Source organism: Hypanus sabinus, chromosome 29 (genome assembly GCF_030144855.1).
Source record: "Hypanus sabinus isolate sHypSab1 chromosome 29, sHypSab1.hap1, whole genome shotgun sequence".
Taxonomy (NCBI): Eukaryota; Metazoa; Chordata; class Chondrichthyes; order Myliobatiformes; family Dasyatidae; genus Hypanus; species Hypanus sabinus.
In genome coordinates, this window is record NC_082734.1 from 1,335,585 (window position 1) to 1,362,405 (window position 26,821).

The window sequence follows — 26,821 nt, forward strand, 5'->3', positions numbered from 1 at the left end:
CCCGCAGAAGTGGCATGTGGGTGGGAAGTCCATGTACAAACTGAAAAACTTATTGCAGGGCACCGCTCTATGCAGTACCCTCCAGCCGAGATCCCCCCTGGGAGTGTGTGATGGGACAGTGGGGAGGGAGATTCACTCTGTGTCTGACCCCGGGAGTGTGTGATGGGACGATGTGGAGAGAGTTTCACTCTGTGTCTGACCCCGGGAGTGTGTGATGGGACGGTGGGGAGGGAGATTCACTCTGTGTCTGACCCTGGGAGTGTGTGATGGGACAGTGTGGAGGGAGATTCACTCTGTGTCTGACCCAGGAGTGTGTGATGGGAAGGTGGGGAGGGAGCTTCACTCTGTGTCTGACCCCGGGAGTGTGTGATGGGACGGTGGGGAGGGAGCTTCACTCTGTGTCTGACCCCGGGAGTGTGTGATGGGACGGTGTGGAGGGAGATTCACTCTGTGTCTGACCCTGGGAGTGTGTGATGGGACAGTGTGGAGGGAGTTTCACTCTGTGTCTGACCCAGGAGTGTGTGATGGGAAGGTGGGGAGGGAGCTTCACTCTGTGTCTGACCCCGGGAGTGTGTGATGGGACAGTGTGGAGGGTGTTTCACTCTGTGTCTGACCCCGGGAGTGTGTGATGGGACGGTGTGGGGGGAGTTTCACTTGGTACCTGCCCCCTGATCTTGGACACTGTTTGAGTTGGACAATGATTAACCTGGGACTCTGTCCTCAAGAGAGCTGCTCTGACCATGTTGTTGAGTCCAGCTCGGTCTCGCTGTCACCAGCTCCCATTCCCCACAGTGCGGACCCTCTGCAGGAAGGCGGACTCCTCGCTGTGCACTGCACCCCCCGGGTCTGCTCGGAGGGCAAAGGCTTCCCCGGATTTTGACACTGGGGCCTACAGGGTCAAGTCCAATTGGGAGTTGCTGCGGGCTCTGCTGGTCTTCAGGATGTGCTCTTTTCCCTGGCTGGTGAACAATGCGGGCAAGGTCAGAGAGTAGCTGGGAGGTGGATAGGGAGAGAGGGAGAGGCGAGTGAGGTGGATGAGAAGGGTGGGAGGATAGAGAGGGAGTGAGGGAAGGGAGGAGAGGTGAAGAAGAGTGATGTTGTGGTCTGTGCTGGTGCTAATTCTGAGGGGGGTAAAGAAGAGGTGAGTGTAGACAAGGAGGGAGTGGGGGTGCCAAGATGTGAGGGAGGGGATACAGAGGTGGGGAAATGGAGGGCATGAAAGGGTGGGAGAGGTCATGTGGGGGTGTAAGAAGATGAAGCAGAGTGGTGGGAGGGAAGGAGGCAGCTTGGGGTTACAGGAGTGAAGGTGAGAAGGGTGGAGTACGTCATCGTGAGGGGGCAGTTTTGCGACAGTGACGTGGGTGAGTCGGTCGAAGGGCAGACAGGTGGGAGGGGGTCTCCTACCAAAGGTTGTGGACTAATGAATCAAGGCTGGACTAAACTCCACAAAGTCAGGCTCTGAGGGTCCTGAGCAACGTCCTGGGCCAAATGGCCTGTATCGTTCAATGTGCCTTCCTCACCTTCCTGTCGCCCCACGTGGCAACCTTCAATGATACTTGGATTCTCTCTCCTGTGTTTATCGTTCAATGGTCTCACCAGCATGGTTCAGGGTGGAGAGGTCAGTGGGGATCCGGACAGAGGGGGAGAGGTCAGAGAGGATCTGGACGGAGGGGGAGAGGTCAGAGGGGATCTGGATGGAGGGGGAGAGGTCAGTGGTGATCCGGACAGAGGGGGAGAGGTCAGAGAGGATCTGGATGGAGGGGGAGAGGTCAGAGGGGATCTGGACGGAGGGGGAGAGGTCAGAGGGGATCTGGATGGAGGGGGAGAGGTCAGAGGGGATCTGGATGGAGGGGGAGAGGTCAGTGGGGATCTGGACGGAGGGGGAGAGGTCAGTGGGGATCCGGACAGAGGGGGAAGAGGTCAGAGGGGATCTGGACGGAGGGGGAGAGGTCAGAGGGGATCTGGACGGAGGGGGAGAGGTCAGAGGGGATCTGGATGGAGGGAGAGTGGTCAGTGGGGATCTGGACGGAGGGGGAGTGGTCAGAGGGGATCTGGATGGAGGGGGAGAGGTCAGAGGGGATCTGGATGGAGGGGGAGAGGTCAGTGGGGATCTGGACGGAGGGGGAGAGGTCAGAGGGGATCTGGACGGAGGGGGAGAGGTCAGAGGGGATCTGGATGGAGGGGGAGAGGTCAGAGGGGTTCTGGAGAGAGGGGGAGAGGTCAGAGGGGATCTGGACGGAGGGGGAGAGGTCAGAGGGGATCTGGACGGAAGGGGAGAGGTCTGAGGGGATCTGGACGGAGGGGGAGAGGTCTGAGGGGATCTGGACGGAGGGGGAGAGGTCTGAGGGGATCTGGACGGAGGGGGAGAGGTCAGAGGGGATCTGGACGGAGGGGGAGATGTCAGAGGGGATCTGGATGGAGGGAGAGTGGTCAGTGGGGATCTGGACGGAGGGGGAGTGGTCAGAGGGGATCTGGACGGAGGGGGAGAGGTCAGAGGGGATCTGGACGGAAGGGGAGAGGTCTGAGGGGATCTGGACGGAGGGGGAGAGGTCTGAGGGGATCTGGACGGAGGGGGAGAGGTCTGAGGGGATCTGGACGGAGGGGGAGAGGTCAGAGGGGATCTGGACGGAGGGGGAGAGGTCAGAGGGGATCTGGACGGAAGGGGAGAGGTCTGAGGGGATCTGGACGGAGGGGGAGAGGTCTGAGGGGATCTGGACGGAGGGGGAGTGGTCAGTTGGTGTAGAGTCTGATACACTTGGTACAGACAAATTACTGAGCATCAGACTCTCTCTAGGTGATGCACTGGAGCTGCAGGCTGCTTGGACGGAGGCTGTTCGAACAGCTGATGAAGGTGACCGTCTACGGTCAGTTCGTGGCGGGGGAGACAGTTCCCGAAGTCCAGGGCTGCACTGAAGCCCTACGGAGAGCAGGGGTGCGGCCAATGCTGGCTGTCCCTATCGAGGAGGATGCTGGTGAGGACAGGAGGTAGGTCTACTCTGAGGTCTACTCCCTTGTTGCACTGTCCCATCACCGTGGAGAGAGATCCTGGAATCAAGAATTGAGCTCAGGATGTTGATGTTGGACGAGATGTCAGTGAGGGGTAAGGTTTAGGCATTCAGGTTTTCTCCCTGAGGTTGGTGCGACAGGAACAAGAGGTTATGAGACGTCAGTGAGGGGTTTTGAGGGGTAAGGTTTAGGCATTCAGGTTTTCTCCCTGAGGTTGGTGCGACAGGAACAAGAGGTTATAATTCTTTGGTGAAACACGTGGAACCTGAAGGGAAACTTCTTCACCCAGAGAGTGGTGAGAGTGTGGGAACAAGCCGCCACTGCAAGTGGAAAATGTGGGTTTGGTTGCAACTTTTGAGAGACAGAAATGGGACGGGTATGGTGGTCTACACGCGGTAGAAGCTGTCCTTGTGCCTGGTGATGGGACGTGCTTTGTATCTTCTGCCTGATGGGAGGATGGAGGAAGTCCAGGGTGGGTGGGATCTTTGATGACGCTGGCTGCTTTACTGAGGCAGCGAAGAGTGTGGACGGGAAGAGACATCCGTTTCCGTGATGTGTTCAGCATTCCGTGCTTCCTTGTGTCCGGAGAGTGGTTGCTGTTGCAAGCTGCAGTCTCTCCCAACAGATGCTTTCAATGGAGCATCTGTAAAAATTGATGAGGGTCGACAAAGCCAAGGCTGAAGTTTTGGTGGACGGCCGGGTTACGCCTTTATTTAAGAAGGCAGCAAAGAAAATACTCGCAACTGTGAATCGTTTCGCCTAACATCTGGAGCAGATAAATTACCGAAGAGGATTTTGAGGAATAAAATCTACAGGTTGTGTTGTCAGCCCTCACTCTAACCCTCACCCACCCCCCCGCCCATACACTCATGACTGTGTGACTAGATTCTGCTCAAACTCTGTCTCCGTGTTTGCAGATGATATCACCGTAATAGGCTGAATCTGAAACAACGATGGAAGGAGTCAGAGAGCTTACTAACACAAGATCACTGGAAACAGAAGCTGAATGACACCATTTGACCCAACGTGTCTGCTCCACTACTCCATCGTGGCTGACACAATTTTCCTCTCAGCCCCAATCTCCTGCCTTCTCCCTGTATCCCTTCACACCCTGACCAATCAAGAATCCATCAACCTCTGCCTTAAATGTACATTAAGACTTTCCCTCTACGGCTGCCTGTGGCAAAGAATTCCATAGATTCCGCCCTCTCTGCTAAAGAAATTCCTCCTTACCTCCGTTCTAAAAGGGTGCCCCTCTATTCCGAGGCTGTGTTATGAAACCAACTCTTCCCCTCAATACGAGCAAAGCAAACGAGCTGGTCACTGACCTCAGGAAGTGGGGTGGTAGCAGGGTGCACACGTTCCTGTCTGCATCAACTTTGCTGAGGCCGAGAGAGTTGACAGCTCCAGGTTCCCGGATGTGAACCACAGCCAGTCTGTCCTCCTCCATCCATGTTGACAGCTCCAGGTTCCCGGATGTGAACCACAGCCAGTCTGTCCTCCTCCATCCATGTTGACAGCTCACCAGAGCCTTGACCTCTTCTGGAGGCTAAAGAAATCCCACACGTCCCCATCGGCCCTTCCCAATTTTGTGCTGAGTGTGACTGTCTGTGACCTGGACCTTGGTCCCATTGGAATGTTGTTTCATTTAGCTGTATACGTCTGTATGACAATTCACCTTGAATTTCTTTTACCTGTCTCTTGTTCTCCCTCACTCCAAACCCTCCCCCCATCCTTACTCTTTTTCCTCATCCCATCCCTCCCCTCCATCCCTTCTTCTCCCTCCTCCTCAACCCTCCCACTCCCCATCCTCATAACCCCTCTCCCTTCCCTTATCGCTATTTCCCTCTCTCCCCACCTCTCATTCTGCCATTACCCCCTCTCCTTCCCATTCCACTCTCAACACCTCCCTCCCTCTCCTCTCCCCCACCCGGCCACAGTGAGTGCTGGTTCGAGGGGAATCTGCGGACCGCACTGTCGTGCGTGGACACTGCCCGGGTCTGCAGTCCGCACGCCATGATGCAGCTGAAGGTCACCGCGCTGATGGGGGCACGGCTCTGCGTGAGTGTGGGGGAGACCTTCCCCATCCAGTGCTCCCCGTATAGACACTGCCTCCCTCTCACTCCCTCTGCCCCCTCCTTCACTCTCCCCTCACTCCCACCTTCACTCTCCCCTCACTCCTCCTCCCTCTCACTCCCTCTCCCATCCCCTTCCCATCCCTCTGTCCATCACATCCAGCCCCCTCTCCCTCTCACTCCCCTCTCCCCCTCCCTCTCACTTTGTCCCTCCTGCTCCCTCCCTTTCACTTCACCCCTCCCACTCCCATCTCCTCAATACCACCCACACTGACACTCCACCTTTTCCCCCTGGTCCTCAGCTCTCCCACCATCCTGTCTCTCCCCCCCCCCATTTCCCCTTCACCCTCTGCCATGCCCCCCCCATTGGACCCGACACCCTCTGACTCCCCCCATACTTCCTCATCACTACCGATCCTCACTCCCCACACTCGCCCTGCCCCCAACCCCTCCCTGAGCCTCTCAATCTCCCCCTTCCCCAATCACTGCTGACACCCCCTCTCTGTCTCCCTCTGCCCTACAGACCACTGTGAGCCGGTCCCTCAGTGACCTGTCTACGGCCGAGGACCTCAACGTCAGCCGGCTGGCAGAAGTGATGGATGGCCGGGTAGGGAGGGAGGGGAGAGGGCAGGGAGCGATGGAGAGGGGAGAGAGGGATGGAGGGTGTGAGAGGTGGGGGGGATGGAGGGAGCAAGAGGGGGAGTGAGGAGGGAGGGGATTTTAGATGGGAATAACTCGGTTTGGCCAAAGTGACCACAGTACTCCCACGTGCTGCCTCAGCTACACACAACATCCCAACGCCTGTACTGCACTCAGTGTCCTGACTGATGAAGGCCATGTGCCAGACCGCGGGCACTTCACCACCTGTGACGCCACCTTCAGGAACCCTGGTCCCTCTGCTCTACAACAGGGCTCTTGTCTCACCCTGGAGACCACCTCACCACCCCCCCCCCCAGGATCTCAGGTTACACAGAGGGTCCTAGGAGAAGGAGGAATTGTTCTACATTTCACTGTGAAAGTCCTGCCCTGATTTGTCGTTCTGAAATGCAACAGCTCACACCTATCAGAATTAAACTGCATTTGCCATTCCTCGGCCCAATTCCCCAGCTGATCGAGATCCACCTGTAAATCTGTGCCACCACTGAGATTAGAGTCCACCGTAGCCCCATCACCATCTCTGCCCCCTGCGTATTGATCCAGGAGTGAGGAGACTCTTCCTCCAGCCACCCTGGGGAGACTGTTACTCGGAAAGTGTGGCGAGAGCGGGAGGAGGAGGAGGAGGAGGAGGAGGACACCCAGGGTCTGCGGAGTCTTTGAGTTTCTCTCCCCAGTCCCAGGAGAGGACTCAAATAGGCTGTCGGGATTTCAGAATCATCTAGGATTGGGATGGTGGGGAATATCAGCCATAATCTGTCTGGAGAGGGTTAGAGGAGGTTGGTGACACCAATGGTGTTACATCGGATTAAACGATCTTGTCTCGCCTCCCCATGGTCTTGACGGACTTTCACTGTCACAGGATCTTCACTTCAGGCATCTGAGACTCGAGGAGTCAGTGCACCTACACACCTCACTCCGACGCCTGAGGACCCTTGCAGAGGTAGGGAGGGAGGATACGGGAACTCCCCCTTTCTCGCCTTCCCTCCTCTCCCCTCACCCTCCCCTTACCTAACCCTCACCTTTCCCTTCTCCCTTCACCGAACCCCTCAATCTTCTCAATCCTGTTAATTCCAGCCTCACATTCTGCCTCATCAAATTCCCCCCATAATTCCCTCTCCCTCCCTGCTCCCTCTTGCCTCCCCATCCCCTCATTCCTTCCCTGAGACCTCCAGAGTCACTCACTCTGCTCTCTAATGACAGTACGCCCAGGAGAAAGGGGTGCCTCTCCTCATCGACGCTGAACTCACATCTCTTAACCCCGCCATCTCTCTGGTTACCAAGGCGCTCATGCTTCGCTTCAACCAATCAGAGCCCTTGATTTGGAACACTTACCAGTGCTACCTACAGGTGAGGGGGAGAGTGTGATGGGACGGGTGGAGGGAGCTTCACTCTGTGTCTGACCCCGGGAGTGTGTGATGGGGCGGTGTGGAGGGAGATTCACTCTGTGTCTGACCCCGGGAGTGTGTGATGGGACGGTGTGGAGGGAGATTCACTCTGTGTCTGACCCCGGGAGTGTGTGATGGGACAGTGTGGAGGGAGCTTCACGCTGAGTCTGACCCCGGGAGTGTGTGATAGGACGTTGGGGAGGGAGCTTCACTCTGTGTCTGACCCCGGGAGAGTGTGATAGGACGTTGGGGAGGGAGCTTCACTCTGTGTCTGACCCCGGGAATGTGTGATGGGACGTTGGGGAGGGAGCTTCACTCTGTGTCAGACTCCGGGAGAGTGTGATAGGACGTTGGGGAGGGAGTTTCACTCTGTGTCTGACCCCGGGAGAGTGTGATGGGACGGGTGGAGGGAGCTTCACTCTGTGTCTGACCCCGGGAGTGTGTGATGGGGCGGTGTGGAGGGAGATTCACTCTGTGTCTGACCCCGGGAGTGTGTGATGGGACGGTGTGGAGGGAGTTTCACTCTGTGTCTGACCCCGGGAGAGTGTGATGGGACGGGTGGAGGGAGCTTCACTCTGTGTCTGACCCCGGGAGTGTGTGATAGGACGTTGGGGAGGGAGTTTCACTCTGTGTCTGACCCCGGGAGTGTGTGATAGGACGTTGGGGAGGGAGTTTCACTCTGTGTCTGACCCCGGGAGTGTGTGATGGGATGGTGTGGAGGGAGTTTCACTCTGTGTCTGACCCCGGGAGTGTGTGAGGGGATGGTGTGGAGGGAGTTTCACTCTGTGTCTGACCCCGGGAGTGTGTGATAGGACGTTGGGGAGGGAGTTTCACTCTGTGTCTGACCCCGGGAGTGTGTGATGGGATGGTGTGGAGGGAGTTTCACTCTGTCTGACCCTGGGAGTTTGTGATGGGACACTGTGGAGGGAGATTCACTCAGTCTAACCTGTCCTCCCTTTGCTCCAGGACACAGAGAGACAGCTCTTGACCGATGTTTCACAGGCCCTGAGCCTGGGGCTCTGGTTTGGGGTGAAATTGGTCAGGGGAGCATACATGGACAGGGAACGGGAGTTGGCACTGAAATTCGGATATCCTGACCCTGTGCAGAAGAGCTGGGATGACACAGACCAAAGGTAGGATTCTTGAGGGCCGCAGGAAGGGCAGAATTGAGGGGAAGGAGGAGATTCTGGTTACCTCATTACAGGATGGGTGTGGGGGCTTTTGGAGAGGTACAGAAGAAGTTCACCAGGATGCTGCCTGGATTAGAGGGCCTGAGCTGTAAAGAGAGGCTGGACAAGCTGGGATGGTTTACTCTGGAGTGGCGGATGCTGAAGGAAGATCTGATAGAGGTTTATAAGTTTACAAGAGGCACAGATAGACAGCTGGTATCTTTATCCCCAGAGTGGAAAGCCCTACATCCAGAAGGCATACATACGATGTGTGTCTGTGGGGGGTAAGTTCAAAGGAGATGTGTAGGGTAAGTTTTATGAGTGTTGGGTACCAGAGGTGGTGATGAAGGCAGATACGATAGCGATGTTATAGAGTCACAGAACACTTCAGCCCACTTAGCTTGTGTCGTCTGTTATTCTGCCTCATCCTACCGACCTGCCCCTGGCCCATCACCCTCCATACCCATCCCACCCTGGCACTTATACAAACCTCTTAAATGTTGAAATGAAGCCCACATCCTCTATTTCCCCTGGTAGCTCGTCCCACACTCTCACCCCTCTCTAAGTGAAGAAGTTCCCCCTCATTCCCCTTAAACATTCACCTTTCACCCTTAACCCACGACCTCTAATTCAAATCTGACACAACCCAACACCTGCTTGCAAATATTAAAAATTAAACTAAATAAGTAGAGTAAAAAGCTGACAAGAATAGAAAAAATAGTGAGGTAACGGTCATGGGTTCATTGTCCATTCAGAAATTTCCCTCAGTAAATGTATATCAGTAAAATACAGTCACACACAATGTCTCGTGTCCAGTCCAAGGCCCAGACTCCATGAATGTCGCAAGTTGGCTTGTATTCTGTGAGCGAACATTGGGGGGCAGCACCGAGTCCAGCTCAGATGCCGTGCCACACCGCCCCCTGGTGGTGGGCACAGACACCAAAGTTGTAACAGGCGGCTGAAGGCTTCGTCCTTGGCCACACAGCTCCCCCACCATTCTTCCCTGTCAACCAATAAATCAGTCAAATGGACTTGCAGCATTTCACATTAGCAATGTCTAACAGGGTCTTGCAATCACAAGAAAAGCAACTGAGACAATCACTCGTTGTTCGACTGCACACCGCCTGCGCAATGATTCCTCCAACACTCCTCTAATGGAGGCAGCAGAGAGCGACTCACTGACAGGGTAGAGCGTCAGTAATTTACCTGTCCAGGTTAGGTCTTTATTCCCTGGAGCGCAGGGAAGATATGATAGAGGCTCAGTTCAAAACACATTTATTATCAAAATACATATATATCACCGCCTACAATCCTGAGATTCATTTATTTTGTGGGCATACTCACTAAATGCAGCATAGAATAATAACCAGTGTAACATTGAAACATAGAAACATAGAAAATAAGTGCAGGAGTAGGCCATTCGGCCCTTCGAGCCTGCACCGCCATTCAGTACGATCATGGCTGATCTTCCACATATCTCTCCATATCCCCTGATCCCTTTAGCCACAAGGACCATATCTAACTTCCTCTTAAATATAGCCAATGAACTGGCGTCAACTGTCTCCTGTGGCAGAGAATTCCACAGATTCACCACTCTCTGTGTGAAGAAGTTTCTCCTCATCTTGGTCCTAAAAGGCTTCCCCTTTATCCTTAAACTGTGACCCCTTGTTCTGGACTCCCCCAACATCGAAAACAATCTTCCTGCATCTAGCCTGTCCAATCCCTTTAGAATTTTATACGTTTCAATAAGATCCCCCCTCAATCTTCTAAACTACAGCGAGTATAAGCCTAGTCGATCCAGTCTTTCTTCATATGAAAGTCCTGCCATCCCAGGAATCAATCTGGTGAACCTACTGCAACTTGGGCAACCAACCACTGTACAAAAGACAACTAACTGTGCGAATAAATATATACATAAACAAATATAAGTAATGATATCATGAGGTGAAGTGTCCTTGAAAGTGAGTCCATAGGTTGTGGAAACATTTCAGTGATGAGGCAAGTGAGGTTGAGTAACGTTATCCCCTCTGGTTCAGGAACCTGATGGTCAGGGAGTAATAACTGTTGCTGAACCTGGTGGTGTGGGCCCTGAGGCTCCTGTACCTTCTCCCAGATGGCAGCAGTGAGAAGAGAGCATGGCCTGGACGGTGGGGTCGCTGATGATGGATGCTGCTTTCTTGCAACAGCATTTCATGTAGATGTACTCAATTGTGGGATAGGCTTTACCCATAAGATATAGGAGCAGAATTAAGCCATTTGGCCCATCGAGTCTGCTCCACCATTTCATCATGGCCGAGTCCACTACTTTTTATAGGATTTTCTGTTCAAGGGCATTGGTGTTTCCATACCAGGCCGTGATGCAGCCAGCTGATTCACTCTCCACTACATATCTAAAGAAGTCTGTCAAAGTTTCAGATGTCATGCCAAATCTTTACAAAATCCTGAGGAAGTAGGGGTGCTGCTGAGCTTTCTTTGTAATGGCAGTTGCCTGCTGGGTCCAGGACAGATCCTCCGAAATAACAGGGAAGAATTTAAAGTTGCTGATCCTCTCCACCTCTGACCCCTGTTATACAAAATGTTAAGAGTATAGACCGGGTAAATACGTAAATGCCTTTTCCCCTTAGGTTGGGCAAAAGGTGAAATACTTAAGGAGAATTTGGGAGGTTCTTTCTTCTCATCAGGGGTTGATGTGAGTGTGGAACAAGCTGCCAGTGGAAATGGCAGATGTGGATTCAGTTGTAACATTTAAGGGAAGTTTTGATAGTTATATGAATGAGAGAGATATGGAGGGATATAGACCAGGTGTGGATAGATACCACCAGCTGGCACAGACTAGATGGCCAAAGGGACAGTTTCTGTGCTGGTAGTACTCTACGACTCGTGAAGAACTAGAGGTTTTATTGAGCTTTCTTGTCCTGGTGGTGGGACTGAGATGCAACACTGAGCGTCATAGGAAGTCATTCCTACCTGTGGCCATCAAACTTTACAACTCCTCCCTCGGCGTGTCAGACACCCTGAGCCAATAGGCTGGTCCTGGACTAATTTCCTCTTGGCATGATTAACTTATTATTATTAATTATTTATGGTTTTATATTGCTATTGTTATGTACCCCATAACTGGGTGTCTTTCCAGCAAAGACAGAAGTATCCGTTGGAGTCTGGTGGTACGATTTTCAACAGTGTTTATTAGTAAAATATACAAATCAATATCAATGCAAATATACAGATAATACACATTAGCAATACTAAACCTAAAAGTGTGGGTATAATAATAATCAATAATAAACAAGCTCTATCGTTGTCTAGGGGATAATGAATTGTCACATGGAAATATAAAGTTCAGTTCAGTTCATGCAGGCTGAGATAGTGGTTGGTCGATGTGTTGTAATTGTTGGAGGGAGGGAGAGAGAGAGAGAGAGGGCGATCAAACAGTGACGGCTATTGTCTTGCAAACCTTCCTTTACAATCTTGATCCGTCGATGTGTTGCTGTGGCCATTCAAGTATGACCCCTCTGTCCTTTAGCTAGACCGTTCTGTGGTGGACTCGTCACCCAGACAAGGGTGGACACACACACACAAGCCCCCACCGGCCTCGCTATAAACACTGAGTTAAAATTGACCGATCCTTCGTTCGGTCTCCGATGCCCCACACTTTCTTGTGGGTTCCAATCCTTAAGCAGTGCTCTTGGTGCGTCTTAGGGGTGTCACCCCAGACCTCACTTTTATCCCCACTGACAGGGTCTCTGGTGTCAATCAGGTTTGAATGGCTTAGTCCATCAAACCAGCCCACTCTGGCTGTCCAATGAGGGATTTTAATGAGCAGGATGGTACCACATAAACAGCCCTCTCCACAGCCATAAGTCTTTTGGGAGTCATAACATGGTGGATAAACATAACTCTCTCTCAGGCTGTTATCTCGCCCTTGTCTGAAGCAAATGTTCTAGTCCCAGTATGTTTTTGTTCCATCTCTTTCTCTCTCATTAACAGCCTGGCAACAGTAACGGTTTGTGATTCTCCCAGGGGAGGGGACATGGGCAACTCTGCACCCTTCTGCCCATCAGAGTTGTTCATCCTTCGTAACACCATATTCCTCCACTATCCTTGGTCGGTGCGGCTGCAGCGAAACCCAATTTCCCTCGGGATCAATAAAGTCTGTCTGACCAGGACAGACTTGGTGACATGAAACTTGCAACCTTTCAGCCTCAGCACTGCCCCCCAGTGTTCACTCAGTAGAAGACAAGCCATCTTGCTTTCCATTGTAGACTGCCTCAGCATTCATGGAATCAGGGTCTTGGACTATATATAATTTCTGTGTTTTACTGATATCTTTATATGTGCTTTGTGCTGTGTGTGACCGTTCATATTGTATTTTGCGCTTTGTTCCCGGAAAAACGCTGTTTCGCTTGGCTATATTCATGGGCGTTTGTGACAAATGAACTTCAACTTGAACTATTCATCCTTTCCCTATAGCTCAGTCCCAGTAGCATTGTTTATTTTGATGACATTGTGGGGAAGTTTGTTGTCAACAAATGTCACTAGCCCTCTATCTCCTTCTGGTTCTCTGACTCATTGTTATTTGAGATTTGGCCCACTGTGGTGGCGTCATTGCAAACTTGTCGATGGGGCTAGAGCAGAACCTGCCCATGTAGTCCTGAGGTCACAGGGAGTGGAGTCAGGGGGCTGAGACCACAGTCCAATGGAGCACCAGTATTTTGAATAGTTTTGGGGGAGTAATGAGGAGGATAGGGAGGGGGTAAGTTGTGGGAAGCTGTGCGGGTCAGTGCGAACAGGTTGTGACCCTCCTCTTCCTCCTTGTCTTCTCCCTCAGTTACCGGAGGCTCCTGGACCAGCTGGTGACCCTGGTGAAGCAGAACCCAAGGGTGGGGCTGGTGGCAGCCACACACAATGAGGGATCTGTCCGGTACCTTCTCAATAGGTACAGATCTGCTTCCTCCATCCTCCCTCAATTCTCTCCTCCCCTCCATCTTCCCCTTCCCTCACTGGATGTTTCTTCTTTCATTCCCTCCCCTTCCTGAGAGACACTCTCTACTGTCCCCTCCTTTTCCACCCTCTGAGGGATGTCCCTCCTCCATTCGTCGTTCCCCGCTGTCCTACACATCCCCGTATTTCTCCCTCCCATCCACTCTCCCCATAATCCATGACCTGCTCTTGCCCCCCTCTCATTGGTGTCCTTCCCCACCCCGTCTCCTCCCCCTCAGTCTCTCCTGCCCCCCATTCATTCTGTCTTCTCCCCCTACAGGATGGAGGCCCTGGGTCTGGGCAGGGACTGTGGGATTCACTCTGCCCAGTTACTGGGAATGTGTGACCACATCTCCCTCACTCTGGGTACGTATAAACTCACTCTCTCCACTCCCCTGTCTCTCCCTCCCATCACCTCTTCTCTCTGTGAATCCCTCTCCTCCTTCTCTGCCTCCCTCTTCCCCTCACTCCTCTCCCTTTACCCCCCCATCTCTCTCTCACCCTTTCCCCCACCCCACCCAGCGTGGCTGGGGGAGGGCAGCACTGGCACCTCGCGCTCTTAGTGTGAAAGGAGGGTCTCTGTGTTTGGGCATAGAGCGCTGCCCAGAGAAATCCACTGTGATGTACCAAGATGACTTATCTCTCTGGAAAATATGATCCATTTCCCTTTGATTTTTATTGACTTCAGTTTTGGGATTCCTTCCTTCACGCCACAGTTGGTCAAATGTTCAGAGTGATTACTCCCTCCTCACCTCTACAATCTGCTTTTTGCTTCACGTCTGAATTGAATCAGTTCTCAATCACAGAGCCAAGTGAGCTTAAGAACATAAGAGTGGTGAGACTGGGCATCGGACTGCTGGAAACCAGCACTGGGGACAAAGAAATGACAGATGAACTGAATGTGCATTTTTGCATCAGTCTTCACTTTGGAAGACACCAGCCGTATTCCATAAATTCAAGTGTCAGGGCAGAAACATGTCGTTGCTGTTCTATGGGAAGCTGAAAGGTCTGAATGTGGACCAGGTAGTCTGCGCCCCAGCGTTCTGAAAGGGAGATTGTGGGGGCATTTGTAATGATCCTTCAAGCACAGACTCAGAATAGAGGGACGTCCCTTTAGGACGGACATGAGGAGGAATTTCTTTAGCCAGAGGGCGATGAATCTGGAATTCGTTGCCACAGACGGCTGTGGAGACCAAGTCAACAGGTATATTTAAGGTTGAAAGGTTCTTGATTGATCAGGGCAGCAAGGCAGGAGAATATGGCTGAGAGGGAATACAAATCAGCAATGATGGGATGGCAGAGTGGACTCGATGGGATGAATGAATGGACTAATTCTGCTCCTGTGTTTTAAGTTCTTATGAACTGGACAATTGCAAATGTCACTCCACTCTTTAGAAGGGAGGGAGGAAAAAGAAAGGAAGTTCTAGTCTAGTTAGCCTGACTTCAGAGGTTGGGAAGATGTTGGAGTCCATTATTGACAGTGAGGTTTCAGGGTACTTGGAGGCCAAGATAAAATAGGCCAAAGTCGGCATGGTTTCCTTAAGGGGAAATCTTGCCCGACAAATCAGTTGGAACTCTTTGAAGCTGTCTTTCAGCCTGGTGGAAAGTGCTTTTAGGCTTTTGTAATTCTGCCAGGGTGGGTGGGATCTCTGATTACATTGGCTGCTTTACTGAGGCAGCTGAAGTGTGGACAGGTCCGTGGAGGGGCAGCTGAAGTGTGGACAGGTCCGTGGAGGGGCAGCTGAAGTGTGGACAGGTCAGTGGAGGGGCAGCTGAATTGTGGACAGGTCCGTGGAGGGGCAGCTGAAGTGTGGACAGGTCCGTGGAGGGGCAGCTGAAATGTGGACAGGTCCGTGGAGGGGCAGCTGAAGTGTGGACAGGTCAGTGGAGGGGCAGCTGAAGTGTGGACAGGTCAGTGGAGGGGCAGCTGAAGTGTGGACAGGTCAGTGGAGGGGCAGCTGAAGTGTTGTCAGGTCAGTGGAGGGGCAGCTGAAGTGTGGACAGGTCAGTGGAGGGGCAGCTGAAGTGTTGTCAGGTCAGTGGAGGGGCAGCTGAAGTGTCGACAGGTCAGTGGAGGGGCAGCTGAAGTGTGGACAGGTCAGTGGAGGGGCAGCTGAAGTGTGGACAGGTCCGTGGAGGGGCAGCTGAAGTGTGGACAGGTCAGTGGAGGGGCAGCTGAAGTGTGGACAGGTCAGTGGAGGGGCAGCTGAAGTGTGGACAGGTCCGTGGAGGGGCAGCTGAAGTGTGGACAGGTCCGTGGAGGGGCAGCTGGTGAGGACAGGTCAGTGGAGGGGCAGCTGAAGTGTTGTCAGGTCCGTGGAGGGGCAGCTGAAGTGTGGACAGGTCAGTGGAGGGGCAGCTGAAGTGTGGACAGGTCAGTGGAGGGGCAGCTGAAGTGTTGTCAAGTCAGTGGAGGGGCAGCTGAAGTGTGGACAGGTCAGTGGAGGGGCAGCTGAAGTGTGGACAGGTCAGTGGAGGGGCAGCTGAAGTGTGGACAGGTCAGTGGAGGGGCAGCTGGAGTGTGGACAGGTCAGTGGAGGGGCAGCTGAAGTGTGGACAGGTCAGTGGAGGGGCAGCTGAAGTGTGGACAGGTCAGTGGAGGGGCAGCTGAAGTGTGGATGGGTCAGTGGAGGGGCAGCTGAAGTGTTGTCAGGTCAGTGGAGGGGCAGCTGAAGTGTGGACAGGTCAGTGGAGGGGCAGCTGAAGTGTGGACAGGTCAGTGGAGGGGCAGCTGAAGTGTGGACAGGTCCGTGGAGGGGCAGCTGAAGTGTGGACAGGTCCGTGGAGGGGCAGCTGGAGTGTGGACAGGTCAGTGGAGGGGCAGCTGGTGTGGACAGGTCCGTGGAGGGGCAGCTGAAGTGTTGTCAGGTCAGTGGAGGGGCAGCTGAAGTGTTGTCAGGTCAGTGGAGGGGCAGCTGAAGTGTGGACAGGTCAGTGAGGGGCAGCTGAAGTGTTGTCAGGTCCGTGGAGGGGCAGCTGAAGTGTGGACAGGTCAGTGGAGGGGCAGCTGAAGTGTGGACAGGTCAGTGGAGGGGCAGCTGAAGTGTTGTCAGGTCAGTGGAGGGGCAGCTGAAGTGTGGACAGGTCAGTGGAGGGGCAGCTGGAGTGTGGACAGGTCAGTGGAGGGGCAGCTGAAGTGTGGACAGGTCAGTGGAGGTGCAGCTGAAGTGTGGACAGGTCAGTGGAGGGGCAGCTGAAGTGTGGATGGGTCAGTGGAGGGGCAGCTGAAGTGTTGTCAGGTCAGTGGAGGGGCAGCTGAAGTGTGGACAGGTCAGTGGAGGGGCAGCTGAAGTGTGGACAGGTCAGTGGAGGGGCAGCTGAAGTGTGGACAGGTCCGTGGAGGGGCAGCTGAAGTGTGGACAGGTCCGTGGAGGGGCAGCTGGAGTGTGGACAGGTCAGTGGAGGGGCAGCTGGTGTGGACAGGTCAGTGGAGGGGCAGCTGAAGTGTTGTCAGGTCCGTGGAGGGGCAGCTGAAGTGTTGTCAGGTCAGTGGAGGGGCAGCTGAAGTGTGGACAGGTCAGTGGAGGGGCAGCTGAAGTGTCGACAGGTCAGTGGAGGGGCAGCTGAAGTGTGGACAGGTCAGTGGAGGGGCAGCTGAAGTGTTGTCAGGTCAGTGGAGGGGCAGCTGAAGTGTGGACGGGTCCGTGGAGGGGCAGCTGAAGTGTGGACAGGTCAGTGGAGGGGCAGCTGAAGTGTGGACAGGTCAGTGGAGGGGCAGCTGAAGTGTGGACGGGTCAGTGGAGGGGCAGCTGAAGTGTGGACAGGTCCGTGGAGGGGCAGCTGAAGTGTTGTCAGGTCAGTGGAGGGGCAGCTGAAGTGTTGTCAGGTCCGTGGAGGGGCAGCTGAAGTGTGGACAGGTCCGTGGAGGGGCAGCTGAAGTGTGGACAGGTCAGTGGAGGGGCAGCTGAAGTGTGGACAGGTCAGTGGAGGGGCAGCTGAAGTGTGGACAGGTCAGTGGAGGGGCAGCTGAAATGTGGACGGGTCAGTGGAGGGGCAGCTGAAGTGTTGTCAGGTCAGTGGAGGGGCAGCTGAAGTGTGGACAGGTCAGTGGAGGGGCAGCTGAAGTGTGGACAGGTCAGTGGAGGGGCAGCTGAAGTGTGGACAGGTCAGTGGAGGGGCAGCTGAAGTGTTGTCAGGTCCGTGGAGGGGCAGCTGAAGTGTGGACAGGTCCGTGGAGGGGCAGCTGAAGTGTGGACAGGTCAGTGGAGGGGCAGCTGAAGTGTGGACAGGTCCGTGGTGGGGCAGCTGAAGTGTTGTCAGGTCCGTGGAGGGGCAGCTGAAGTGTTGTCAGGTCCGTGGAGGGGCAGCTGAAGTGTTGTCAGGTCCGTGGAGGGGCAGCTGAAGTGTTGTCAGGTCAGTGGAGGGGCAGCTGAAGTGTGGACAGGTCAGTGGAGGGGCAGCTGGTGTGGACAGGTCCGTGGAGGGGCAGCTGAAGTGTGGACAGGTCAGTGGAGGGGCAGCTGAAGTGTGGACAGGTCCGTGGAGGGGCAGCTGATGAGTGGACAGGTCAGTGGAGGGGCAGCTGAAGTGTTGTCAGGTCAGTGGAGGGGCAGCTGGTTTCTCTGATGTGCTGAGCTGTGTCCACAACTCTCTGCAGTTTCTTGTGGTTGTGGGCAGAGCAGCTGATTGATAAGAGAGGACATAACTGTGGTACTTTGAGAGAATGTTCTTGAGGGATCATCTAACGAGACCATTTGGGTAGGAGCTGGTGAGGAGAGCTGGTTGCCTTGGTCGGGCTATATTGTAGACCCAGATAGTCAATAGGTACTCGATGAATGGTTGTCTCGTGTGATTGCACGTATGGTAGTTGTGACATTGGTGGGGTAGTGTTTGTGGGAATATTGACTCCCTGTATTGACTGGGAGACTTGCAGACATCAGCCTCTGACCTCTGACCAAGCCGGCCCAGGACCTCTGACCTCTGGACAAGCCGGCCCAGGACCTCTGACCTCTGAACAAGCCGGCCCAGGAGCTTTCACCTCCAGACTCACTGACTTTAGTCTTCAACCTCAGGCTTTCTATCATTAGTCCTGCTGAGCTGTAGATTTTGACCTTTAGCTTAGCCCTCCGCATGTCTTCAAACTCTGGGCATTGACTCATGTAAAGAGTCAAGGAGCAGCACGTGAGGGGTAGACACACCAAGTTCAGGGAAGGTACTGAGGACAAAGAAGGAAGCGTACATCACCCCTCAGCAGCTGGGTACAAATCAATCCCTCAATGGATATAGAAAGTTGAAGAGATAGAAGGAAAAATGAAGGTGATTTGCGATAGATTTCTCAGGCAGCGTTAAAGATGATCTCAAGAGGTCCTTCAGCTATATTAACAGAAGAAGGGTGACTGGAGAGAGGCAAGGTCCTCTTAAAGACCGTCGGGGCTCCCAATTCATAGAGCCCTGGAGGACAACACGGATCCCAAAGAAATGAAGTTTTGAAACATATGCAGATCGCAAAGATGTTTGAAGTTCATTAAGGTGGCCAGGCCCCTGGGACCTGACCAAATGCACAGCCAGACTTCTGTGGAGGTATTTGCTTTGTCATTAGCCAGTGTTGAAATTCCATAGGACCTGAAGAGTGGCTCATGATGTCCCATCATTGGAGAAGGGAGGCAAGGCCAGGCCAGTGAACGAGGGAATTTACTGCAGCGAGTTCTGAGCAACAAGATCTAGCAGCAGTTGGATATTCAAGACCTGATCATGAATCATCAGTACAGTCTTGTCCATAGGCGGTCATAGCTGATGAATCTTTTAGAGTTTCTGAAGAGGGATTGATGAAGGATAATATCTGTATGGATTTCTAGTAAGCAGTTTGACAATATCCTGCATGGCAGGCTGATTTGGAAAGTTCAATTGCAAAGGATTTGTGGAGAGCTAGCGAGATGGATTCTGATAGGAAGCAAAGGGTGATGGCTGAAGGTCAATTCTCCGTCCGGAGGACTGTGCCCAAGGGATCAGTATTGATTATGTAAATGACTTGGATGTGTGGGACAACTAGCCAGTTTACAGATGATATTAAACGAGAGGGTTTCCAATGGCGAAGCAGGTTACAGTGAATTCCAAAAAGATCTTGATCAGTTGGGGAGATGGGCTGTGGGTTTCAGCTTGGGGAAGTGAGAGACGATGCATTTTAGACAGTTCAACTGGGTGGGACCTGGTCACGACTATAGAGTTCGCTGAAAGCAGCTATGCAAGCAGATGGGGAGGTGAAGGAGGTCCTTAGCAAACGAGCTTTCCTCAATCAGGGCATCATATTGCAGACACAAGTCGCAGGTGATATGTATTACATACAGTTTTGGTTATAGGAAAGATATTAGCCTGCTGCAGAGGACAGGAGGGCTGGAGTTACTGGGAGAGGTTGTCCACACTCGATCGTTATTCCTTGGGGGAATTGAGGGATGGAGCGTAGGAGATGAAGGGGTTTATAAAATCACAAGAGGTGTGGAGAAGATGGGTGGTTACGGTTTTCCCCATGGGTGGGGAGTCCAAGACTAGAGGGACAAATACAAGATGAGGGCAGGGCTGAGGGGTAATGTTATTTCCACAGAGGGTGGCAAGAGCCTGAAGTGAGCTGCCTGTGGTAGGGAAGGCTATAATTGTAAAATTTAAGGGGCATTTGGATTGGAACATGGAGAGGGCCTTGGATAGTTTCAGAATCAACACAAGCAGGCATGAGGCAGGGGTCAACATGGAACAGATAGCCCGAAGGGACTGTTTCTGTGTTGTATTTCTCTATGATTCATATTCACTGTTCCTCCCCGCTCCACCCCACACAGGGCGAGCCGGTTACTCTGTCTACAAATCCCTCCCGTATGGAGACGTGTCCTCTGTCATTCCCTACCTCGTCCGAAGAGCCCAGGAGAACCAGTCGGCATTGAGGGGTATCCGCCGCGAGAGGGAGCTGCTCCGGAGGGAGCTCAACCGGCGCCTCCTGCTCAGGAGGGGGCTGCACGACTGACAGAATGAGGAGGGAAAGATGTCCCATCCCTCTCCTTTCACTCCCTCACCAGCCCCAGACCTCTGACCCATTTCCCTCCCTCCCCGGTCACTCCCAGACTGACCTCTGACCCTGGTCACTCCCTCACCACCCCCAGACCTCTGACCCATTTCCCTCCCTCCCCGGTCACTCCCAGACTGACCTCTGACCCTGGTCACTCCCTCACCAGCCCCAGACCTCTGATCCATTTCCCTCCCTCCCTCCCTCCCTCCCTGGTCACTCCCAGACTGACCTCTGACCCTGGTCACTCCCTCACCAGCCCCAGACCTCTGATCCATTTCCCTCCCTCCCTCCCTCCCTCCCTGGTCACTCCCAGACTGACCTCTGACCATGGTCACTCCCTCACCAGCCCCAGACCTCTGACCCATTTCCCTCCCTCCCTCCCTCCCTCCCCAGTCACTCCCAAACTGACCTCTGACCCTGGTCACTCCCTCACCACCCCCAGACCTCTGACCCATTTCCCTCCCTCCCTCCCTCCCCGGTCACTCCCAGGCTGATCTCTGACCCTGGTCACTCCCTCACCAGCCCCAGATCTCTGACCCATTTCCCTCCCTCCCTGGTCACTCCCAGACTGACCTCTGACCCTGGTCACTCCCTCACCACCCTCAGACCTCTGTCCCATTTCCCTCCCTCCCTCCCTGGTCACTCCCAGACTGACCTCTGACCCTGGTCACTCCCTCACCACCCCCAGACCTCTGACCCCGGTCACCCCAGACCGACCTCTAATCCTGGTTACTCCGAGAGCAACCACAAACCGCTGAAGATTGAATAAAGATGGACTTTAACCCTGCGTCTGGTGTCCAGTGTTATTGTGGACGATGAGATGAGGAGGGGTGAGGGGAAATGGAAGAGAAGTGAGGGGATGAGGAGAGGGAGAGGGAAGGGGTGTGAGGTCAGCAGAGGGGGAGAAGCTGGCTGAGGGTTGGGAAGAGGGATGGGGGGTGGACTGAACTTCCCCTCCGCCCCCCCGGGAATGTGAGCCCCCATGACCCCCTCATTCATTCTGTGGGACCGCCCCTCCTTTCCCACTCCCCTCCCCTCCCCTCTCCCCTCCCCTCTCCCTCCCCTCCCCTCCCCTCTCCCTCCCCTCCCCTCCCATCTCCCCTCCCCTCTCCCCTCCCCTCCCCTCCCATCTCCCCTCCCCTCTCCCCTCCCCTCTCCCCTCCCCTCTCCCCTCCCCTCCCCTCCCCTCCCCTCCCCCGCGGATCAGGTTCCGGGATCAGCCGGCTGTCGCGGTGTAAAGGTCGGCGGCGAGAGTAGGGGGAGGGCGCCTGACACCCTCAGACAGACAGACACAGCCGGCTGCAGCTCCACAGGGTCCGCTATGTCGGCCGAGACTCCGTGAGTTTGCGGGGTGGTGTGGGGGTGGGGGCTATAACGGGTCGGCGACACAACTCCGTACTCACGTTCTCTGCTCTCTCTGCACCTCAATCCCACCTCTAACTCCGTCCCTGTCCGCCCCCCCCGTCTCCAACTACACCCTCTCTGTCCCCCCTGTCGTCCCCTCCCCCGCTTTCCCTTCCCTCCCCTCCCTCTCACACACCCGTCTTTCCCCCCACTTCTCACTTTGCCTGTCTCTCTCTGCCCCCCCCCCCCCCCCAGGACCTCTGTCGAACGCTACCGAGCCGCCATGTTACTCAGCGCAGCCGGGGATTCCCTTGGATATCGGAACCAACGATGGGAATACTGTGAGAGTGGACCCCAGATACACCAGGAGCTTGCCGAACTGGGGGGTCTCGCTGCCATTGAAGCCCGTCTCCCCGACTGGAGGGTTAGTGATGACACCGTGTTACATCTTGCCACGGCAGAGGCACTCAACTCAGGTCAGCGAGTGTGGAGGGAACTTCCCACTGTGTCTGACCCCAGGAGTGTGTGGAGGGAGATTCACTTTGTGTCTGACCCCAGGACTGTGTGGAGGGACGGTGTGGAGGGAGATTCAATCTGTGTCTGACCCCGGGAGTGTCTGATGGGACGGTGTGGAGGGAGCTTCACTCTGTGTCTGACCCCGGGAGTGTGTGATGGGACAGTGTGGTGGGAGTTTCACTCTGTGTCTGACCCCGGAGTGTGTAATGGGACGGTGTGGAGGGAGTTTCACTTTGTGTCTGACCCCAGGACTGTGTGGAGGGACGGTGTGGAGGGAGATTCAATCTGTGTCTGACCCCGGGAGTGTCTGATGGGACGGTGTGGAGGGAGCTTCACTCTGTGTCTGACCCCGGGAGTGTGTGATGGGACAGTGTGGTGGGAATTTCACTCTGTGTCTGACCCCGGAGTGTGTGATGGGACGGTGTGGAGGGAGTTTCACTTTGTGTCTGACCCCAGGACTGTGTGGAGGGACGGTGTGGAGGGAGATTCAATCTGTGTCTGACCCCGGGAGTGTCTGATGGGACGGTGTGGAGGGAGCTTCACTCTGTGTCTGACCCCGGGAGTGTGTGATGGGACAGTGTGGTGGGAGTTTCACTCTGTGTCTGACCCCGGGAGTGTGTGATGGGACGGTGTGGAGGGAGCTTCACTCTGTGTCTGACCCCGGGAGTGTGTGATGGGACGGTGTGGAGGGAGTTTCACTCTGTGTCTGACCCCGGGAGTGTGTGATGGGATGTTGTGGAGGGAGCTTCACTCTGTGTCTGACCCCAAGAGTGTGTGATGGGACGGTGTGGAGGGAGCTTCACTCTGTGTCTGACCCCGGGAGTGTGTGATGGGACGGTGTGGAGGGAGCTTCACTCTGTGTCTGACCCCGGGAGTGTGTGATGGGACAGTGTGGAGGGAGTTTCATTCTGTGTTTGACCCTGGGAGTGTGTGATGTGTTGTATGATCAAAATGTTCAGAATTCAAGAATGAGGCTTATACCTATTGTGTTTTACTGAAACAAAGGAATGAAGAAATGATCAGAGAATAAACAAATAGTTGTCGTCTCACAGAAACAAGGTCCGAGTGTAAGATGACAACATTGCTGTGACCATAATTAACCTCTGAAATTGTCAGGTACAGGCGGTGTGGCACCTTGTGTATTGTGTATTTTGGGGAGGATATATATTGCAGGAGAACCTCAAAGCAGCTGTACCACAATTGCTGGAATTTCCCTGAGCAATTAAACACACCTAGATGTTTGATTCTGTCAGAAACCTCGAAGCAGGTGGTCATAATAGAACTGACAATTTGTTGGGAAGACTGGATTGAGGAGGTGTTTAAATGTGAGAAAGCAAATAGCAGGAGCTGGTTGAGCAGTGCCAGAGTCCGGTGGAGGGTACGATGTTGGGGGTAGATACTTTGCTGGCTGCTCATGTGTAGGACCTGCCCTTTCCTGGGCAATGCACAGAAGAGTCATCAGGGCCGTCACTGAGGTCACCTCCAGATGGTTATGTATGAAGGGATGTAACCCTTGAACCAATGCTCCCGGGACAGTCCAGAGCCTGACCAACCCTGGCTGGTCGCCTGGGTGAGAGTGTTTAATGTTGAACGGCCCTAGACACACGATGACCCCAGGTTACATCACGAATGATATGTCCCAGCACATCCTAGATTGTGTCTCAGCGTGATTATATAAAAAAGAAGTGAGCACAGGAACATTAAATTGCAAGAAAATAACAAGTCAACTCCCCATTGCAACCTTCCCTCCTTTAGAATCATTATTATCAAACATTTTCAGAGCCAGAAAAAGTTGCGTTGCCTGCATCGAGTATAAAACTTAAATCAAAAATTCACCCTGATTGAATGATCAAAAGGTGTTTATAGAAATATGACAGTCAGGTTCCCTGGTATTTATGAGTTGGTATACCCTGAGTAACACACACAAAGTGCTGGAGGATCTCAGGCCGTGTCCATGGAAATGAGTGAAGAGTTGTGCGTGAAAGATAAAGTGCCTGAGAGGAAGGAATCTGTTAGGAGAGGAGGGGAGAGTAGATCACAGGAGAAAGGGAAGGAGGAGAGGCATCAGGGAGGAGTGAAAGGCAGGTGAGATGAGGTAAGAGGCCAGAGTGGCAAGTAGAAGAAGGGGGGGGGGGAAGGGAAATATTTTTTACCGGAAGGAGAAATCAAGGCTTGTGCCATCAGGTTGGAGGTTCCTGTACCATGCGTGTGGCCCCATTGTGGCAGAGGAAGAGGTCATGGACCATCATGTCCGAATGGGAATGAGAATAGGACTTAAATAGTTGACCACTGGGAAGTAGTATTTTTGTTCATTCACGCAGGTTAGTTTGCACAATTCTGTTAACGATGGTATTTGTACAAGTCATGAAGGGAGCTGTGATAAGATGCTCCATTGTGGATATTATGACTTGTAATATCGAGCAACCCCAGCTTCCTGGATTTAATTGAATGCATCTGCTTGATGGATCTTAGCTGCTTCTTTATGAACATCATCACTCAATTCAGTTACGTCTTCAAAGTTGTCAGGTATGTAAATAGGCATTCCTCGCCTTTAGTTGCACATCTCCTCCCCCCCCCACTTTACCGCTAAGAGATCGAATACCGTATGATTTTGGAGAACCATGACGGCCTTTTCTGTTGTTGCTTTCTGTAAGGCACTGGCTGTGTCATCACTATCAATGAGACAAGTTGGGTAGGAATACAATAACATCAGATGTTATGGTGTGCAGTAGTTAATGATTCTGTGTGACATTGTTAGCAATTTACTCACTGTAGCCCAGCAGCGTAGGGCTGGGGCAGGGTAACCACAGACAGACTAACCACAGGGCCTGTTGTCCTCGTCAGCTACAACTTTAGCTCACTTGCATTGGCACGTTTCGCTCTGCTTTCACCACCGAGTTGGCAATTAACAGCACTTAACACGGACCTTCCCACCCAGCACTCAGTGGATCCACTCACCCGGGATCAAGGCATGCGTTTGTTTTGTTGGACCTCGCCAAGCAGCACAGATCTGCCGAGAAGCAGACCAGGAGTTTGGGGTAACTAAACCCTCTGCCTTTATATGAATAATCAAGAGATCAATAATCAATAATCAGAGATCAAGAGATCTTATTACAATCTCCATAAGACATAAGAGCAGAATTAGGCCATTTGGCCCATCGAGTCTGCTCTGCCAGTCTATCATGGCCAATTTATTCTCCCTCTCGGCCCCATTCTCCTGCCTTCTCTCTGTAACCTTTGATGCTCTGGATAATCAAACTCAGCTTTAACTATTCCCAGTGACTTGGCCTCATAGCATCTGTGGCAATTACCCTCTGGCTATATAAATCCCTCCTCATTTCTGTTGTAAAGGGACGTCCCTGTATTCTGAGGCTGTGCCTTTTGGTCCCAGACTCCCCCATTGCAGGAAACATCCTCTCCACGTCTACACTATCTGGACCTTTCAGCTTTCACTGAGATCCCCCTCATTCTTCTACATTCCAGGGAGGACAGACTCAGACATCAAATGCTTCTTGTAAGTTAACCCTTTTGTTCCCTGAATCATTCTTGTGAAGCTTCTCTGGACCCTCTCCAATTCCAGCACATCTTTCTCAGATAAGTGGCCCAAAACTGCTCACAATATTCCAAGTGAGGTGAGACCAACGCAGTATAAAGCCTCAACATTACATCAATAGACAATAGACAATAGGTGCAGAAGTAGACCATTCGGCCCCTCGAGTCTGCACCGCCATTCTGAGATCATGGCTGATCATTCACTATCAATACCCAGTCCCTGCCTTGTCCCCATATCCCTTGATTCCCCTATCCATCAGATATCTATCTAGCTCCTTCTTGAAAGCATCCAGAGAATTGGCCGCCACCGTCATCCGAGGCAGTGCATTCCACATCTCCACAACTCTCTGGGAGAAGAAGCTCTTCCTCAACTCTGTTTTAAATAACTGACCTCTTATTCTCAATCCATGCCCTCTGGTACTGGACTCTCCCAACATCTGGAACATATTTCCTGCCTCAATCCTATCAAATCCTTTAATTATCTTAAACGTTTCAATCAGATCCCCTCTCAATCTCCTCAACATTACATCCTTGCTTTGACGTTCCAGTCCTCCTGAAATTAATGGTTTTACCTTCCTCACCACCTGCAAGTAAACCTTCAGGGAAACCTGACCGAGGGCTCCCAAGTCCCTTTGCACCGCTGATTTTGGAATTTCCTCCACATTTACAAAACAGTCTACGCTTTTAATTTCTTCCACCAAGGTGCATGACCACACACTTCCTGACATATTCCATGTGCCACTGTTTTACTCATTCTCCTAATCTCACTGTTTTTCTGCTGCCACAACACTACCTCCCACTCACCTATCCTGCATCACCCAAAGAATTGACATGTAATGTGAAAAGGACTGGTCCCAACACCGACCCCTGCATTGACATGTAATGTGAAAAGGACTGGTCCCAACACCGACCCCTGCATTGACATGTAATGTGAAAAGGACTGGTCCCAACACCGACCCCTGCATTGACATGTAATGTGAAAAGGACTGGTCCCAACACCGACCCCTGCATTGACATGTAATGTGAAAAGGACTGGTCCCAACACCGACCCCTGCATTGACATGTAATGTGAAAAGGACTGGTCCCAACACCGACCCCTGCATTGACATGTAATGTGAAAAGGACTGGTCCCAACACCGACCCCTG

At 53.2% G+C, this 26,821-nt stretch overlaps 2 protein-coding genes across 2 annotated transcripts in view; both read left to right on the forward strand.

Annotated features, from left to right (window-relative positions):
- Nucleotides 1–740: 740 nt before the first annotated feature.
- On the forward strand, nucleotides 741–20,444 carry prodh2 (proline dehydrogenase 2). Its single transcript, XM_059953164.1, has 10 exons — nucleotides 741–980; nucleotides 2,795–2,985; nucleotides 4,947–5,067; nucleotides 5,605–5,688; nucleotides 6,598–6,678; nucleotides 6,939–7,085; nucleotides 8,090–8,256; nucleotides 13,121–13,228; nucleotides 13,553–13,638; nucleotides 20,040–20,444. The coding sequence occupies exons 1-10, from the start codon at nucleotides 741–743 to the stop codon at nucleotides 20,219–20,221; spliced, it is 1,407 nt and encodes a 468-aa protein (XP_059809147.1). The 3' UTR covers nucleotides 20,222–20,444.
- Nucleotides 20,445–21,440: 996 nt separating this feature from the next.
- Nucleotides 21,441–26,821, forward strand: part of adprh (ADP-ribosylarginine hydrolase) — a 29,506-nt gene continuing 24,125 nt past the window's right edge. Inside the window, exons 1-2 of the mRNA XM_059953338.1 lie at nucleotides 21,441–21,601; nucleotides 21,863–22,083. Of these exons, the coding sequence (XP_059809321.1) occupies nucleotides 21,585–21,601; nucleotides 21,863–22,083 (238 nt within the window). The 5' untranslated portion in view covers nucleotides 21,441–21,584. The remainder of the gene's footprint in view (nucleotides 21,602–21,862; nucleotides 22,084–26,821) is intronic.

Excerpts from the sequence above, each read along its gene's own strand:
- prodh2 (XM_059953164.1), top strand. The coding sequence starts at position 741 with ATGTTGTTGAGTCCAGCTCGGTCTCGCTGTCACCAGCTCCCATTCCCC. Across the intron at positions 5,068-5,604 it reads TGATGGGGGCACGGCTCTGC|ACCACTGTGAGCCGGTCCCT; the intron begins GTGAGTGTGGGG and ends TCTGCCCTACAG. Across the intron at positions 13,229-13,552 it reads GTCCGGTACCTTCTCAATAG|GATGGAGGCCCTGGGTCTGG; the intron begins GTACAGATCTGC and ends CTCCCCCTACAG.